General features: G+C 32.4%; 2 protein-coding genes across 2 annotated transcripts; both read left to right on the forward strand.

Annotated features, from left to right (window-relative positions):
- Positions 1-240: 240 nt before the first annotated feature.
- Positions 241-6221, forward strand: LOC126773389 (serine protease snake-like). Its single transcript, XM_050494325.1, has 9 exons — positions 241-560; positions 1046-1104; positions 1369-1480; positions 1745-1807; positions 2512-2630; positions 3784-3975; positions 4497-4716; positions 5157-5314; positions 5946-6221. Exons 1-9 carry the CDS (start codon positions 524-526, stop codon positions 6135-6137), a joined length of 1152 nt encoding a protein of 383 aa, XP_050350282.1. The 5' UTR covers positions 241-523; the 3' UTR covers positions 6138-6221.
- Positions 6222-12419: 6198 nt separating this feature from the next.
- Positions 12420-18361, forward strand: LOC126773390 (serine protease Hayan-like). The gene is made up of 9 exons (XM_050494326.1): positions 12420-12568; positions 12756-12799; positions 13015-13120; positions 14135-14197; positions 15028-15098; positions 15405-15584; positions 15913-16129; positions 16306-16469; positions 18073-18361. Exons 1-9 carry the CDS (start codon positions 12535-12537, stop codon positions 18313-18315), a joined length of 1122 nt encoding a protein of 373 aa, XP_050350283.1. The 5' UTR covers positions 12420-12534; the 3' UTR covers positions 18316-18361.
- Positions 18362-19968: the final 1607 nt, after the last annotated feature.

The following is a 19968-nucleotide window of genomic DNA, read 5'->3' on the forward strand; positions in this document are numbered from 1 at the left end:
TGAAAACACCTACACAAATAAACAACTACACGGGAGATAATATAAATGTGTCTAAGTGTGTGTGGAAGAATAACTATTAACACACTCTCATAATCCGAAGGGACGGCAACCAGGGAGAGAGCTTAGACGCAGCGAATACCTAAGCAAGCGAGCTTCGCTTGGTTTTGTATTGTATTTTTTTTTTTAATTAAAAAAAGTTTAAAAAATATATTTGTAAACTTAAAATGTGTGCCCGATAATTAAAGCCTAGAATTCAAAATTCTACTCATTCAATGTAATATGATAAAGGCACAAGCCGGTAGAATAATTTATACGAACAGATCCATAAAGGCCGTCAAACATGTTTAAAATACCTCAATGACTCGAATAACAAACCTAAAAACTTAAACCTCTCGTGTAACGAAGCTAAATCGTTGTCTGTAGATGTGTAGCGTCACTCGAGCAAATCTCTTTGTGTTCATTTGTGGTTAATAACCGTTCAGTTTTAGTTGTTTTGTGCATCTTTATTATCAAATGAACAAAAATGTTTTTTATACATATATTTGTAACTTTTTTTGTCGGTATGTACTTTTTCTTAAATAATTTATACTAGAACAATTATTTATAATAAATGACCCTTCAGTGGGTTCTTTTGTATATATTATTAATATTTACATATATATATTCAATAACTACTATAATATAAATAATATATTTATATAATATAAATATATATTATTACATAATTTAATACACAAATAAATAAAATATTACAAAGAATACAACAATTTAAACTTTATACCTAATATTGAAAATCGTGGTGTCATAAGAAACTCGTGGTGTCAATTATTTTTGTGCTCGTTGTGTAAAATAACGAAACACTTGGTATAAAAAAAACTGACCCTAAATATTTGCTTTCATTTACAATGATTTGCGTTAATAAGAATTCATTTATGAACACAAAATTGAACAGATTATAATATTTTAGAGTAAACTAAAAGTTCTTACTAATCATTAATAATTTATTTAATAATTCCATTTATTATTATAATAATTCGTCTTACAGCATGTAATGGTCAAACTTCTACTGACGCCCTAGAGAAGTTTTTAATGGACGCTATAAGGGTAAGTTTTACACTCTAAATCAACATGATTTTCGCTTTGTTACATTATTTTACAAAAATTACAAGTAGGTTAGTTTGTTTTAATTATATATGTGTTACGATAATAAAAGACATACGCATCAAAACATTAAAAATAGCTTCCTCATTTTAATTTAAAAACTTGATAACCTTAGAATTAACATTACCGATAAAATGAATGAATAAATATTATTTAAATACTTATGTATATATTTTATTATAATTCCATGTACTATTTTATTTATAGAGTAATGAAACCATTGATTTTGACTTTGACAAATATGGAAGTAAGCCCTGTGAACCGTATGAACCTATCAAACCAAATTTCTCCGCGCCTGGACGTCGAATTAGTGAACAAAGTAAGAGTTTAAACAGTTCTCTAAATTTATCATCATCGTCACCATCATCACCATAATCATCTCCATCATTGATGCCTATTCTTCCTTTTTTAAGTTGAATTCTCATTAAATCAACAGTAAAAATATTTCTTTCTTTCAAAACTAAATCGGTCCTTTTGTTTGTATATCTGATGTAATACTGCATAAGGTTTATCAATAAGTATCTTTAATATTTATTTAGAAATGCTTGTATTAAAATATTTCCTATTATTAATGTTCTTTCAGAATGCTTCGAGTATATATGGGAGATGGAAAATCGAGAAAATGAAACCGAATGGACGCAAATATGTAAATATAATAATTATATAATATAATAATAATAATAATATCCTGGGACATTTTCACACACGGCCATCTGATCCCAAATTAAGCTTGTACAAAGCTTGTGCTATGGAAACCTGACAACTGATATACTACATATACTACTTTTCTTTTGTAAATACATACTTATATAGATAATTACTCCCAGACTAAGGACAAACAGACATGTTCATGCACACAAATGTCTGTCCTGGGTGGGAATCGAACCCACAACCTTCGGCGTGAAAGGCAAGTGTTCTACCAACCACGCCAACCGGCTCGTCAAATTTTATTTTATTTACATTAACTATATTAACATCGAATATTATAACAACCTTAAATTAAATACTTATGAGAGATAAAATTATAAAGAAGTATGTATGCATTTACGTAAGACATGTGCACGTCCTACACAGATAAATAATTATTTTTTTAAAAAAAAGCTTTCCATATTATTTGTCATGTAAGTAGTTGAACACGCACTAAAACACATGTCACCATATTCTTGCCTCCACTGGTGACAGGACGGCTGGATTAATTTTAGTACAGTATTGCGATCCAATGGGTAATACCCCCATACCGCGCGGTCATGATTTGAACAAAAGCTGTTTATAATGTTTGATCTGTATATACTTATTCTATAAGTCTATGTAAATAATGTCTAACTAGTAAGTATCGTATTATATTTCCAGGCAGACTATACCTTATTTCCGAAATTAAAAAGGGGGTTGTTCCTGAATTTCTATTTGTGATTAATACCCCTGTTATATTTGGCGGTCGACCTGCCGTATATGAAGAATTTCCCCATATGGTAAGCCTATTAGATTTTTTACACCCATCATTTATTAAAGTTATCTCGTTTCTGTTTTGTCTGGTCTATTTTGTGAGACTGATTTCGGGTTACGAACAGGAACTCACGTCACGAAGGTACTTTCAATTAAATCAATTTAATTTATTTACTAAAGCAATCATTTTGAATTTAGTCACAATAACCGTAAGATGGTATGCAAATATATTAATCCTAACTAAAATCACATTAATAAATTTCAAACTTATCCTAAATATAAAAACAATTAGGCAATTTATTAACTTATTCTTAAGCTTAATAAAACCATTTAAATTTTTTAAGATATCGATGTCATACGGTAGAATTTTTTTTTTTCGGCCACATACTTTAGTTTTACTCTTGGAAATACTAATCTTTTAAGGGATCTCGAGGTGAGATTATATTGATCTCCTACATTTGTAAATTCCACATTGCATATTGACATGAACACACGTTTCATATATAATATATATCGACATAAGCAAGCCAGTTTACGTCAGAAAGGTTTGCATCGCATCATCAAGTAAGAAAGCAGGCACACTTCCAGGCCACGATTTCAAATCACATGAAGTCGTTAGTTCTGCATTTTATCTCTCTCTAGTCTTGTCTTGTTACGACAATGAGAATGTACCTATTTTTGTGCGAACACATGGAATCTATATTATCTAAAGACAAAGTCAAAAATCTTTATTCAATATAGAAGTGTTACACTTATTTATTGATTGTCATAAATCTTTTTTTTTTATAGAATAGGAAGGTGGACGAGCATATGGGCCACCTGGTGGTAAGTGGTCACCAAACGCCCTTAGACATTGGCATTGTAAGAAATGTCAACCATCTACAACCGGTTCAGAAATAAACACCTCAGAGCTAAGACAAGCCAACGAAAGAAACTCCGCGGTTTTTTTTATATCTCATATTTTACAATTATAGGTTATATAAAATAATAGATTTTTTTTTAAATGGCCAAAAGGCGATCTTTTCATTCACGAGGTATGCAATCATCTACATACTATATCTAGTCAGCTTATCTCTGTTGAAAATAATTATCTTGATTGAATATCCATATATGTCACCAATGACCATAATATTGACATGGATTCAAATAAATTTTATTTATTGATCATATCTTTTGTAGGGAGCCATTGGATGGAAAGCTAAGAACTCATCACTAAAGTGGGTTTTCAAATGTGGAAGTACACTTATTAGTAAAAAATTCTTATTAACTGCTGCCCATTGTTCTAAGTTATCTGTAAGAAGATCTATGGATATAGTCAATAGTCAGCCTGAGATCGTCAGGCTGGGGGTCGAGAATATTAGTGATGATCAGGTAAATAAGCTTGCAACATAATTTTCAATTGTATACATTCGAGTAGGTGTACATTTATTTCAGTGACATATTTGATTTAAAATTTTATTTAGTCTTCTAAACCTTAAGATCTTTAACACACACTTGTATTAAACGAACGTTCATGCCGTACATGTTCTACGATTAAAAAAGTCATTTTTTTACGCCGCACTACTGAAGATTGATGTATGTTTATTTATACCATACCAACATTTTATTCAACACTGCAGGTTTTGTCTCGGTCTTTTACGTCAATGATGAACGCTAGATGAATAACACATTAAGCGAATAAAAGCACAAAGAAGTTTTTGTTCAAATTTGAACCCACGGTCTTTAAGGTCTACGTGTCCAAGTAGAATAAGCGACATCAGCAATACCACTTAAATTAAAAATGATTTCAGATAAAACATATATTTCATACTCTTAAAATGAATGTTTAGTTAATTAATGTGAATGAATGAATAAGTTTTATTAATACACTTTGCTAATATGTTATTTTTCAGTTTAATATATACGGTAATCCTGTGGACGTAAAGATCAAACGATTCATCGTCCATCCAAAATATAAAGCACCAAAGAAGTATTATGATATCGCCCTCATCGAACTACAGACAGAAGTTAAATTTATGAGCAACGTACAACCAGCTTGCCTTTGGTCTGATAATGACGTTAGTGACCTTGACACTAAAGGAACTCTGAGTGGTTGGGGATATACTGAACACGGTAAAATAATTTTAATATTATTCATATCAACATAGTATAATCAGGATATTATTAACGACTTGGTACTTTTGTGTTTCATCACTTATTGCATTGCCAAATTCTAGTAATACTTAGTATTGTTGTTTTCCGGTTTGTAATGTGAGACAGTCTAATTGCAGGCACATGGGACATATCCCAAAACATATGATCTTGGCTTGTACTTCTTGATCTTAACATCAAGTCGTTTATTTGATCGTTTTACTTTCCTAATATATGTATATAGAAAAAAAGTAAAGAACATTACAGGAAACAATTTGTTTATTTATTTAACGTTCTTGTATCATTTATCAAAAGTATTATTCATTGACCATATCATTCATAGTATCATTCTTATCGTTAAATACAATGATAAATAATACGGTGAACAATCTTTAGTGGAAGTAGTTAATATTTTTTTACAGGGACACCATCAAACCAACTACAAGCTGCTGTCGTCGACTTCATCGAGACGCCTGTATGTGAAACCCTTCTCCGAAAATTTCGAAACAGGCACTGGGGCGGGTTCCAAGATCATCAGATGTGTGCAGGAAACTTAACAGGAGGCATTGATACCTGCCAGGTCATTAAACTTACATCTGATCACTAAGTACTGTAAAAAAAAAAAATATATGTAAATATTGAACTGCTGCTTAGGCCTCCTCTCATTTTGAGGAGAAGATTAGAATTCCTTTCCCCACGCTACTTGGTGGATACGTTCTTTTTCCCCGTCGAGCACGTGATGATTTATAAATACAAATTAAGCAAATAGTGGTAGTCACCTGCATATGAACTCATAAACTTTGGTTAACATTCAAGAATACTATTTCGTTGTATGTCTATTTTATTTCAGTGAACAGTTTCGTGTGTAGATCCCGCAGATTAAAATATATTTTAATAACCGAAATAGCTTATTGGATAAAATATGTCGATGAATCCACGCGTGTGATCGTAGCCGAACCTATCTCCACAAAAGACAGTAACAAAATGTTAAAATACAATACAAAATAAACACTGAAATTCCAGCTCACTTAAAAAATTATTACAAACGGAATAAAGACAAATAATTTTAAAAGATATAATAAGGAACAACACATCGCGTGGTACATTCTTTCTTATCAAAAATTATAATCGATACAACTCCAATTGTTAAAAGTGATCTATTTTTTTAACATTATTTATAGGAAATAATACGAATAATGGTTTTATTATAGGGCGACTCTGGTAGTCCAGTGCAGGTGAAGATTCCTTTGAAAACTAAAGGAAAAATATACTGGACAGTGGCCATCACATCATTTGGAATCAAATGTGGACAAAGAAACCGACCCGGGGTGTATACGAGAGTCTCTAGTTTCATCGATTGGATCGAAGAAATTGTTTGGCCTTCAACAAATATTTCTTTATAATTTATTGAAGTAATTTTATTTTAATTGTACTGAATTCCAAAGACAAAATAATATTTTTCAAATAAAATTAAACTATCTTGTTTATTTTATTAATTCAATACGATAAAAAGGTTGGCCAGAAACTTTTGCACGAAACAATATGTATATACATTTCTGTTTTTAAACGTATGTTTTAATATTTTATTTTTGGCGCCGTAAACTTTAACCATCAATTAATTCGCCAATGCGCTACCAAACATGAGAACTGACATGTTATATCTTGCCTGTAGTTACACTGGCTCACTCACACCTAAAACCAGAACACAACAATACTTAGTCTTGCGGCTTAGTGGCGGTAAATGTGTTATGAGTGATAGTAAGAGTTATATAATAATTATATAATTGTTTACACACCACAATACACACACGAATAAAAACAATAAAATAAAAGCAAAAGATACTCTCTCAAACCTAATGTATAAAATTGAACTAATCTTATAGAGAACTACACTTTACTGTAATTAAATACATAAACAAAAATAAAGTAAAACAATACATTGTTTAAGCCAATAAAACGACTTTAAATATCGATCAATACTACCACATAAAATTCTCTTGCAAAAAAAAAGTAATTTTATCAAAATATTATATAAATAACATAAAATTAACTGAAGTAAATGAAGTACATGACTTGGGTGTTACATGACTAGACCGTAGGCTTAGTTTTATCTCATATATTGACAAAACAATGGAACAGGAAAATAAATCTCTCGAATTTGTACAAAGGTGCTCCAAAGATTTTAAAAGACTATAATTCGACTATAATCAAACTTTTTGACAGCTATGTCCGTTTTAGACTTGAATACTGTTGTATAATCTGGGCACCTTATTACAGGATACACGTTGACAGAATTGAGCGAGTTCAAAAGCTGTTTGTGAAGCATATGTCGCTTAGATTTAAAATTAGCCAACATTAATATATAGTGAGAGGCTTAAACATTTTGACAGAAGAAGTTTTGCATCCCAGAGGTCACTTTTATCACTAACTTTTTATACAATATTTTAAATAATAATATTGATATTCACGAGTCATTGGCCACATTGGCATTTAACCTCGTAGGAATACATGACGTAATCTTTTACACATACGAACATATAGGACGCAATTAGGAAAAAAAATACTTATACCTCGTTTATCAGATTTATACAATAATATTTCAAAACTGGATGCGGAAGGCGGAGGACAGGGAGCTTTGGCGCACCTTGGGAGAGGCCTATGTTCAGCAGTGGACAACGATTGGCTGTTGATTGATTGATTTCAAAACTAGTAGCTGATTTGGATATTTTCCATAATAGTTCCATAATTTGCAGTACAATTACTCATATTTCTATTTGAATAGAACTAGAGGAGATCGCTTTATTCCGAATATGTGTTATCATTTAAGTTAATAATATCATTTATTGACTGCCTCGTCGGTCTAGTGGCTTGATGTAAGGCTGCAGACCCGAAGGTCCTGGGTTCAAATCCCAAGTCGGGCCAATTAAAAGTTATTGGGTTTTTCTGTCAGAAAATTCTCAGTAGCAACACGGAGTCTGGAAGTTGGAATTGTGTACACTCCCGTGCCTCGGAAAGCACGTAAATCCGTTGGTCCTGCGCCTGAACTATTTCCGTTCGTGTCAGATTGCCTTCCCATCGGATTATGCGAGTTAGGGAATAAAGAGTGCACCTATGTTTGCACACACACTAGTGGACTATAATATTTCCTTCGTAGTTGGCTTATCTCTCTTGAGATTGGCACCATGGTCGAAATCGGTCTGGATGATATTATTATCATCTACAACGCAACTATTTCTAACTTTTTTTTATTATGTCGTTGATCATTTTATACATGTAACCGGAACTAAGAAAAACGGGAACAGTCAAATACGTTAAAAATTAAATACTTTAGTAAACTTTATTTGATGATACTTTTCAGTTTTCGAAACAGGCTGTAGCTTATACAATCCAATAATTTTTAATTAAAATAGAAGAACAGTTAGTACACGCAATCGAATATTTATATTTATAATGGAAGAACAGATGGCGTTTTTCTTATTACTTATTAGTTACTCGAGTGCTTCCAGGAGAATATATTATGTGTCTTATCGGAGTCTTATAATAATGTCAGGTTATCACTTCTTAGGTTATAAGTTAAGTGTATTTAAAACTTAACAAATATCTTCTTAAAAGTATAACAAGAAGTAATATTAAAAATATGTTTTACATATTATTTTTAATTGGTGAGTATTCTACGCCACTATTTTATAATAATAATAATAATATCCTGGGACATTTTTCACACACGGCCATCTGATCCCAAATTAAGCTTGTACAAAGCTTGAGCTACGGAAACCAGATAACTGATATACTACATATACTACTTTTCTTTTGTAAATACATACTTATATAGATAATTACACCCAGACTCAAGACAAACAGACATGTTCACAAATGTCTATCCTGAGTGGGAATCGAACCCACAACCTTTGGCGTGAAAGGCAAGGCATCTACCAACAACGCCAACCGGCTCGTCAAATTTAAAACATATAATCAAATATATAAAAATCTCGTGTCGCGGTGTTTGTGCTCGAACTTCTCCCAACGGCTCGCACGATTTTTATGATTTTTTTATGTATATTTAGTAGGCATGAGAATAGGTCGTAAAGTATATTGCATACCGCTAGGTGATTAGGGTGTCTATACAGAATATTTTTTTTGCAATTTTTTTGGCAAAAAAATTATTTTGTATTTTATTTTGATTTAGCATCACGAATTACGAACTTATAGTGCTATGGGAATATAATAATATATTTGCATAAAGCACCCCAATGCGATTTTTTTAATGCATTTATTTTTTATTGTTTTCATAGGCTCTGTCTAAGGCTTCTATGTGTAAGTGGTGGCTCATTGTACATTCGTCCGACATTATGAGACTGACCTTTTAAAAAAAATGTCCCCTCATTCGTTTTCTTTTAAATATTCGTAATTAAACCACCCATAGACATTGGCGCTATAAAAAATATTAATGTGCCACCAACCTAGTCAACTGAATTGTCCCTTTGCCTGTAATTAGGTACACTGATTAATTTGTGATTATAATTCATCTCGTGCTTTACGGTGAAGGAAAACATCGTGAGGAAACCTGCATGTGTCTAATTTCACTGAAGTTCTGCCACATGTGAATTCTACCAACCCGCATTGGAGCAGCGTGGTGGAATAAGCTCCAAACCTTCTCCTCAAAAAGAGGAGAGGAGGCCTTTAGCCCAGCAGTGGGACATTCACAGGCTGTTACGGTACGGTACGGTAGGTACACTGAGTCCTTCGCTCTTAAAAACGGAACACAACAATACTAAATATTGCTTTTTGGCGGTAGAATATGTGATAAACATATACAATACAATAAAGAAACATGTTGGTTTATAGAAACATCGGTAAACCTTTTTTAAATTGAAATTAACAAATGCTATCTGTATTTACACATAGAAATAACTTTTGAGACGAGTTTATGTTGTGATTCATATTAATTAATCTTACGTTGCCATTTTCCTCATTTGTCTAAACTTGAATCCAATTAATTTTACTTGCTAAGTAACCGCGGTTTTACCCGCGATAAATTTGTATTGCAACGTTGATTAATACAAATTACAACCTCATTTACTATCCAAAAGTATTATAGGAAGCGAAGCAACGCTTTTATCCAAGACATATAATACCTATGTTTTTTTCCCTAGTATACCTATTCTTTTCAATTCACCTGACAACTGACCGTGTATTTGAGCTGCACGCAGAATAAGCAAACTCACTTTGCCATTTAATATATTAATAGTAAGGATTGACGGGGAAACTTTGGGTTGGGTATGGTAGTGTATCAGCTAACAATTCCTGAATTCAAATGGGCCACTTGATGGTAAGTAAATCACCACTGCCTATAGACATTGGCACTGCAAGAATATATAGTCAGTACATCATCAACCTTTTAACCGGAGCGCAACAATATTAAGTGATGAGTGGTAATACCTATCCAGACAATTAAATCGTACTTTACATTATTTCCCTTTTTTAGTTCAATCTATTTTTTTAAAAGATACGGCTCTATTAATATACGGTATATTAATATATACTAAAAACTTATTTTGTGTAACATACGGATATATACTACGAAATGTAACGACATAACCAACGTTACATACGGCTTTCAATCGGTGCGTCATTGTTGTTTTTATTTGTGACGAATTGATAGATATATATTATTAATTTTGTTCTGCAATTTATGTAATTAAACTGTTAGTAATAAAATGTTTCACTTATATATTATGTAATACTGTCACAAACATACAAACACGGTTACAATTACAATTGTATCAATTAATTTAATTTAATGGCTTGAATTAGCTCGCTGAAGTGAAAGTGGGCTGGTCATGTCTCCAGGCGCATTGAAGGCCGTTGGAGCCAACACGTGTTAGAGTGGAGACCACGCTTAGGCAAACGTAGTGTAGGACACCTTGTGGTAAGGTGGACCGACGATTTAAAAAAGGTGGCAGGTACGGAATGGATGCGGACTGCCCAAGATCGGGATGGTTGGCGTTCTATGTTGTTTATGTATTTATGGTATATGGTATACGTTTCTTTCGTCCAGCAGTGGACGGTAAAAGGCTGAAAAAAATGGTTTCCAAAAAGAACTCTTTTATTAAATTTTTATATTTAAAAACAAGGATCTTTTATGTGATGTCCTCATCACCGGTTTCGGCCTCGGCGGTCTCAATAGAGAATAACCAAACATATTTCAGGGCACAAGTGTGTGTGTGCAAACACAGGTACTCTCTCATATTCCGATTGAATGGCCAAGCCGACATGACCGGTAAGAGTTCAGTGGCAAGGCCAACGGCTTTACGTGCTTTCGGAGGTACAGGAGTATACACATTTCCTACTTCTAGACTCCGGGCTGCTAATGAGAATCTTTGAAAGAAAATCCCAATAACTTTTTATCGTCGTGCATTTGAACCCAGAGCCTCAAAATACGCAGTCTTTTATCTATCTATAAGGCTAACCAGGCAGTCATAGATAGAATATAAAAAATAGTTTATTTTAAAGCAAAATATAAGGAAAAATATTATACACTTGATACAATAGCTGGGTTGTTTGCTGAAACGATATCATAATTGTATTTCCGGTGGCATCCACACTAAGCAGGCTTGTGTCGTTGATACCTTGCTACGATTTACAGACAGCGTTCCACCTACGGTTAATAACGTGTTCTTGAAACAGTTTTATAAACTTTATAGAAAGAAAATATATATAAATTTAATTAGACTACGCAAGAATAATAATAATTATTTTTTTTTTTTTATAGAATAGGAAGGCGGACGAGCATATGGGCCACCTGATGGTAAGTGGTCACCAACGCCCTTAGACATTGGCATTGTAAGAAATGTCAACCATCGCTTACATATCCAATGCGCCACCAACCTTGGGAACTAAGATTTTATGTCCCTTGTGCCTGTAATTACACTGGCTCACTCACCCTTCAAACCGGAACACAACAATATCAAGTATTGCTGTTTTGCGGTAGAATATCTGATGAGTGGGTGGTACCTACCCAGACGAGCTTGCACAAAGCCCTACCACCAGGGAATATATAAGGAATATAATTTTTTTGCTATAAATTTGTGATGTGTCTGTTTATTGTTCTTTTTAATTTAGTTTTGTTTTTTATAAAAATGTCTGTACATAAATATAAATAAATAAAGTAATTTCAATAATAAAAAGTGATATTAAAATAGACAAAAAAATAAATGTCAACTGTTGATAACTTTTCACATGCTCCAATGCATTTGACACACATTGATTACGACAACTCTTAGCATTATTCACCGATAAAGCAATGTTAATTTTAAACAAATATATATACCACCTAATATATATATATTTTACTATAATATACTTTTTCGTCGCGTTTGGACTCTACTACTACTTACCATCAGGTGGAGTAGAGTCATTTGCCCTCCCGGCGAATATAAAAAAATAAAAAATAATAATAATAATAATTCTTCACCAATTTCCATAGACATTGGAATGATAGGAAATATTAAGCATTCCTTGCATCGTCAACGCGGCACCAAACTTAGGAAACTAAAATGTTATGTCTCTTGTGTCTGTAACAACACCGATTAAATGAAAACACTCTGTATAAATCTGTTTATTATATAATAATAATAACTATATATATCCGCAGCTTCGATGACTATTATTTAGTTACATGAGTGGTTTGTTAGAAATGAGTGTATTTATTGTAAATACATTTAAAAAATATTTATATGTTTAAGTCTGGTTTTTTTTTCTGAAAAATATAATTCGATTATAACAATTAAATATTTATAAATGGAGTTGATAGTTTTGTTAACGTATTTTTTTGGTAAGTCTAGATTAACTTCATTTTTTTTATTGTTGTATTAAGTAGGCAGACCAGCAAGTGGGCCAACATAAGTGATCAAAACCACACATAGACATTGGCATTGTAAAAAATATTAATAGTTTATAAAATAAACCAATACCTATTTATTTAGGAAAAATAAGCTATTTAGTATTTATTAATATTCCAGTTTACATTTCAAGCACAAATTCATTATTGGAAGACACGAACCAGGTATGTTAAGATTTATATAATAAAACAACTCTTGAAAGTAATAATAATATGAATACACATTTTTTTTTTATTTTACATAAGAATTATTTACATGCGCGTCTTAAATACATACAAATTAAAAATTAATAGCTACTGTACAAACTGTGACCGCGTGGAATGGTGGTAAGAAGGCTAGCAGGATTTCTCCCTAAAACATTTTTTTAAATATTTTTCAGAATATCTACAATAGTATCAGGATAGATTTTCCTTTCGACCCTTGTGATACAAGTGAAATACCTCTACCAGATTATAATGCGCCGGACCGTCGAGTAAGCGAAGTCAGTAAGTAATGGGACGCAATCAGACATGACCGGAGAGCGTTCAAGTGCAGAGCTAACTTTGTGTTATCTTAAAGAATTTTTAATTCTTAATCGTATGTACTATATCCTAGTATTGCTGCTTAAAAATCTGAAGTACCCACATTTTACTTTTTTATGTTTATTAAGATATCTCGTGATATCATTTCAAAGACTGTAGTACACGTAAGTATATGACTTTTGTATAATATTTTTTTTACAACACCCAGTCAATCCTCAAACAAATAATTTGTAACATTATATATTATTACATATGTGTACGTAATCTTTTCTATATTTACCAACCAATTAACAAATTTTGAATAAATCCGTTGGTACCCACACTAGGAGGGCTGTATCGTGGGCACCCATTTACATTTAACAAAGTGAATATTGATTGATGTACGCTCTGTTAACAATATTATGTTTTAGTAAAATATTTAAGAATGATAGGAAGTTGCCTGCGTATGATGAATAATATATTCATAATTAAGGTAAAAAATTAATGTGGTTACATGCCCTGACGTAATTCGACTGAGGAGCTTTTCAGTCGAATCATATGTTAATAAATCTAGAAAAGAAATGGTCTTAGTTTTAGCTTCTTTAAACGAGCAATGTAAATTTGAGCGATTAGATCACAATACCTGACTTTATTGTAGATAAGTCTACGTAAGTAAATCTATGTAAGGACTAAAGCGTTTAGCGAAACACGAATTAACCTTCGGTAATAGGATTTGAAAACCCTACGCTTTAGTAAATTCTCGTGAAATGATACGAAAAAGATACGTTGACGACAGTCTAATAAATGCATTGTTATTTCTCATTTTAAGAAACAGTGTGATATGATTCCAAAAATATATATGAAACCAAAAGTCTAGCCGTTTTCAAGTAATGGGTAACGTAAATGAAAAAACAACAAAACAGATAAATCCTTCTTTTATTGAAGTTTGATAAAAACATATTCAATTCCTAATCAATGTATAAAATGTAACATTTTCAGAATGCTTCGAACATATTTGGCAATTGAGGTATTATCAAGGGATTATGAGCAGAAGTATACTTTGTAAGTGCTTTTAACAATTATAATATGTTTTCTTTATATACAAGGGCAAAGAATAGTTAACCAAAAAGTATTTAAACGTTAAACTAGATAATGAAATACATTGCAATTCCAATTTTTACTAGAAACTTATTGCAATAGCAGAAGAAGTACAGATCAAGAACAACTTTGACAATACAAAGTCATTATGAATTCGTGACAAAATGGCGTCTTGTATATCAGCGAAAAATTATCGAAATTATCTATCGGAAATTTGTTTTTAATATTATAGGTAGGCGGTCACGAGACCGGAGAGGCGGACCTGATGGTAAGTGGTCAACCAACGCCCAAAGACATTGGCATTGTAAGAAATGTATATCACCAATGCGCCACCAACCTTGGGAATTAAGATGTTACGTTGATGTATACTTATGTCCCGTGTATAAGTATACATCAAGTATTTCTGTTTTGCGGTAGAATATCTGATGAGTGGGTGGTACCTACCCAGACGAGCTTGCACAAAGTTCTACCATCAGTAAAAGTATCAACACAATCAACAAAAGCAAAAGCATTATTTTTTTACGTATAAAATTATAAGCGTAATTATGCCTGGAACTATTCTAGAAATGATTATTGGATGTAGAAATGCTCTGAATCTCAATTAGTTTACTATATTTTCTAGGGAATACCAATAACGCGAGGTTTATTTATTTAGACCACAGAACAGAAAGTATTTTTCTGTTCTTTGATTTAGACAACCTGGTTGTTGTTTCTCCTGATAAGATTCCGCAATTGTCATATACGAAGACAGCGTTACAATAAATAACATTAAAATGAATAAAATACATTTTTAGGTGACAATTTAAAAGGTTGGTTTCATATATTAGGGGGTCGTGAAGCTGAGTACGGGGAATATCCTCACATGGTAATATTTTTGGTATTTGTAAAATGACAAAATATTAATATATATTAATACGATTATTTTTAAGTAAAACATATCTTACAATATTGAGCTCGGAAACGGCTTTAACGATTTGACTCAAATTTTATATTTAAATAAAATTTTGCTTAAATAACGAATTAACTAATTATTAAAGCCGAGCGAAGCTTGTAGCCCAGGTCCTAAGTTTTTTTATAATTACTAATATAGTTTTCTATTTTGGCAATATACGGTACATTTTATTAAAAGTTTTGTGTAAACATTTTGTTACAGTTTATTCAATAATTTCAGAGTGCCATCGGCTGGAAAGGAATACATGGCACTTGGATTTTCAAGTGCGGAGGCTCGCTGATCAGTGATCGATTTGTCTTGACAGCAGCTCATTGCTCACAGGTTCCAAAGTCTGATAATACTGTCGCTGATCATAAACCCAAAATAGTAAGACTGGGCAGCAAAAATATACTGGATTTTGTAAGTTTTCTTTTAAAATAAATGTCATAATTAATAATTCTTAACTATTTCTGGCGTTGATTGTCGGTTTGATTGTGAATCTTGAACCTTGCGTGAGACTCGACATATTGAAAGTTAAGAAGCATTCAACATTCTCAAAATATATTTTTGTACAATTAAGTAATAACATATCAAAGGCACGCATTTTATTAAATAGTATGACGAGGGATAAATTCTTAGCAAATTTTCAATTTCCGTGTTGAGCCATAATATGGGAGAGAATAACATCCTAAAGACAAAATTAAACTTATGTCTATAATTACTTACTGTTTAATTGTTGTATATATAGGACCCAAGAGATCACAACGAGCCAGCATACGATGTTGCCATTAAAAATTTTATAATTCATAACCGCTACAAGCCCCCGCGACAATACTATGATATCGCCCTCGTAGAACTGGACGGAAAGGTTCCATTCCTCTGGCGTATTCATCCCTCTTGCCTCTGGACTAAATTTGAGAATCCTGGAACAGCAGCGCTCACAGGCTGGGGTGTAATAGATATCTGTAAGTTTTGTTACATCAACAAATCCAATTGTATTTTACGTGATGATTTTAAATACAAGATTCATTCCTTTTTTCCTATAATCTATCTAAACGAGACTTACATTACATTTTCAATAAAATTAATATTATAATCATTTTCAAATGATTTTCTTTCAATCATTTGTTTTAATTTCCAGCCACTCGTAACTCTAGTCCAGTACTGCAAAAAGCGGATATACAAATATTAGATTACGAAGAGTGTGACAAAAAGTTAGAGGATAGAAAAAACAGGAAATGGGGTGGATTCATGCGTCACCAGTTATGCGCCGGGAATAAGACCGGTGGCGTCGATACTTGTCAGGTACTTGATTCTTTATACGAATCGATACTTTGTCAGAATCATTAATCGACTGATCACCAATTATTGTAATTAAAATTGAAATATCTTAAGATAATAAGTATAGACTAACCGTACTCGAGGTATTCCGGTAAATAGACTACATAGTATAGTTAATATGTTTTTTTTTGTATACACTTAAAAATACTATAATTATAATTAATATGGAACAAAATAATGTCAATTTATCGTTTAAGAATAAATAGTAATATGATGCATATATTTTAGGCATATCGTTTTACGTCAACGTAGTCAGAAAGAAAATTGTCGGTAAGGGCATTTTATTAGCAAACACTGCTAAAAGTTTGAATTCGAAAAAACTGTGAATTAGTGATTTATAGATAAAAAATATTTATCTTTTATATTTAAATAAATAACTTCAAGACTTCAATAACTTTTTACCGGCCCGATGTGGGGTTTGCACCCACTTTTTTTATAATTAATAGGCCAGCGTTTGACCGTTGACTTGCCTGATGTTAAGCATCGACACGGTCTAGAATGTAGCACACTTACCTATAAGAAACCTGTTTACTCTAGATTTGAAGACACCAACATTGTAGCTATCAGGAAATACGGACGCAGGCAAAGCATTCCATAGTTTCGCAGCGCGAATGATGAATGTGGATTCAAAGCGCTTCGTACGTAGGCAGGGAATTTCCACTGTGTACCTATGGCGCTTTGGTCGCGTTTGCCTGGCCGTTCGATAGTAAAAAGGGGCGGGAGGAATCAGTTCGTGTAATTCTTGAGCACATTCTCCGAGCACAGTTCCTAGCATTTTGCGATCTTATTCATCTAATCAATACCAACCAACCAATCAACCTACCGACGAGGCAGTCACTCATAGTCAGTTACTCAATATATACGCATCTACAAGGTACTAATGAAAACTAAATAACTTCGTGTATAAACAGTTGCTAAGGACTATGAGCTCTATTCATTACAATTGCGGCTGCATATAAATTGGATTACTAGTGTTCATCAGCGCTTATGTGCTTCTATCTATATGATTTACTTCACTGGCTATATAACAAAGTGTAGTCCAGTTATCTTATTAAATTTCTAATGACGGTGAAATACCAATATGCTATGAGTAAAAATATATTTAATCACGTTGTAGGTTTACTTTGTGCTAGAACTTCGTGCAAGCCCGTCTGGGTAGCCACGCACTTATCACATATTCTACCGCCAAACAGCAATTCTTAGTATTGCTGTATTACGGCTTAAAGGTTAAGTTAGCTAGCGTTACTACAGGCACAAGGGACAATTAGTGGCGCACTAGCTTTATAAGGAATGGTTAATATTTCTTACATTTGCCAGCGCGCTTCAGGTGGTCCATTAGGCCGTCTAAATATAAAAAAAATTACGAATCTATATTTATTTATCTAATTATATAAATCTATTTGCACCCATCAGTGCAAATAGATTTAAGTGGAAATAAATAACATTGTAAACAATTAATCTTAATCATAATACACTTTTCTGCTCTAAAATCTAATAAAATATATTTAAAAACCTTTAAATATCATTTGAACGATTGCAATAATTACATTAAACTTTTTTTCTGAAGGGCGATTCTGGTGGCCCCCTGCAGTTTTTGATACCATTGAAACAACCTAATCCTGTATTGAGATGGAATTTACATCACATCATTGGCGTGACCTCTTTTGGTTTCGGATGCGCACGGAGGGACACTCCCAGCGTGTACACCAGAGTCGCGAGTTTCGTCGGTTGGATAGAACGCACTGTCTGGCCAGACAGTTTCAAGCAACATAATTCAACCAATGACAATCGAATTTATTTTGGAACCTAATCGTTTATTTACTTATCAAACAAAACTATCATTTATTTATATTAAATAAACAAAAACCTAGACAAACAATAGACTTGTTTTTATTTCATCCCAACATAGGTATTATTATTTATTATTTATAAAAAAAGCTGCACTTAATAAATTGAATCATTACCATTAATATACTATTATATTTCTATCCAGTAGATGCCTGAAGGATTATGAAAGGTCATGTGATGATAAAAACATCAGTTGTACAGTGAACTGCCAATATGCTATGTTGCGATAATTATGTTATTCTCAGATAGTCGTAATCTTTTACAAATAGTTTCTTTTATACATGAAACATACATTGGCGTGTCGTGGGGAGAGAACCGACTCGTATGCCATGACGGCAAACAGCATGACCCTTTTCTCACGCCATATATATATATAGATAATAAAAATTTTCTTCAAACGCTACAATGCAAGGTTCATCTGAACCTTTACTTTAAACAGCCCTGATTAGAATATGTTATAAAAGCACGTCACTGCAACAAGGAGTAGTGTTCCCACAGTTCGTTAACTAATTCTCGCGACACCAGGCTACAAGAAACAAAACTAATGACGTCGGCAACCCGAGCACTTGAAGGAAAAACAATGTCTTATAAGCGACAGCGGGCTTGATACTGAACATTTTACTATATTATTTTTTTAAGAAAATAGTGGCATGTAAATGAAATTCACTTGGTTGTAAGTATCGACAGTCGAACTGTAGCCGTTTCGGTAATTCTTTGCTTAAAACAATCATTATTCATCCTGCCTTTTGTTCACATGCCAGATTTGATTATAATAATTAAAATATAATTATTATTATGAATTGTTTAAGATTTTAATATATTATTCCGGTATTCTATAGATATTAAATTCATAGCGTTTATTGAAATTTATACATTGCCTAGGTTATACAAATACATACATTTCGCTTTGACAAACAATAACGCAATTACATAAGATAAATTGTTAAGCGCAGATTTTAATTTTATTATATAAAAGCCTACAATATAATATATAATGTGTTTTACTTATTGTATTTGTGTTAATTAAGAATATTTATTGGACAAAACTTTAATAAAAATAAATAAATTAAGGACGAATGAAAAATCCATTCTCTTTATGAAAATTAAAACATATATAAAAGTGAATAAATTAAATAAAAAAACGCTATAAGTTTAATTCTTACTATGTTATATAATTTATGGTTTGAAGCTAGAACGGAGACGCGGCAATTAGCCATCTTAACGAACGCTTGAAATAAATATCATTCCCTGATTAATATGGAGCCTTGATAAATATGTTGATATTATTTAAAATGGCAGGAAGTCATAGTCAGAAGCAGATTTATAGGATACGCTATATGAAATACAATATTCGGAAGTGCATAAAACAAATACATAATTTTATAACCTAGTTTCTGTTTCGCCTCGCGATTTTTTCTTTTAGAGCCACAAACTAAATTTTATTACATTTAAATTCAACGCTTGAAAAATGCTTTGGACTTTATTGGGCTTTATGAAATGAAAAACAGTCCAATTATTACACTTAATTTATAATAGAGAGCGTAACGTGGTGCCAGGAATTCTTAAAACGAATGTGCTCCTATCATAGGAGAGTAGAATCCGGCGCGTCCTACCC

The sequence above is a fragment of the Nymphalis io genome, chromosome 14, assembly GCF_905147045.1.
Source record: "Nymphalis io chromosome 14, ilAglIoxx1.1, whole genome shotgun sequence".
Taxonomy (NCBI): Eukaryota; Metazoa; Arthropoda; class Insecta; order Lepidoptera; family Nymphalidae; genus Nymphalis; species Nymphalis io.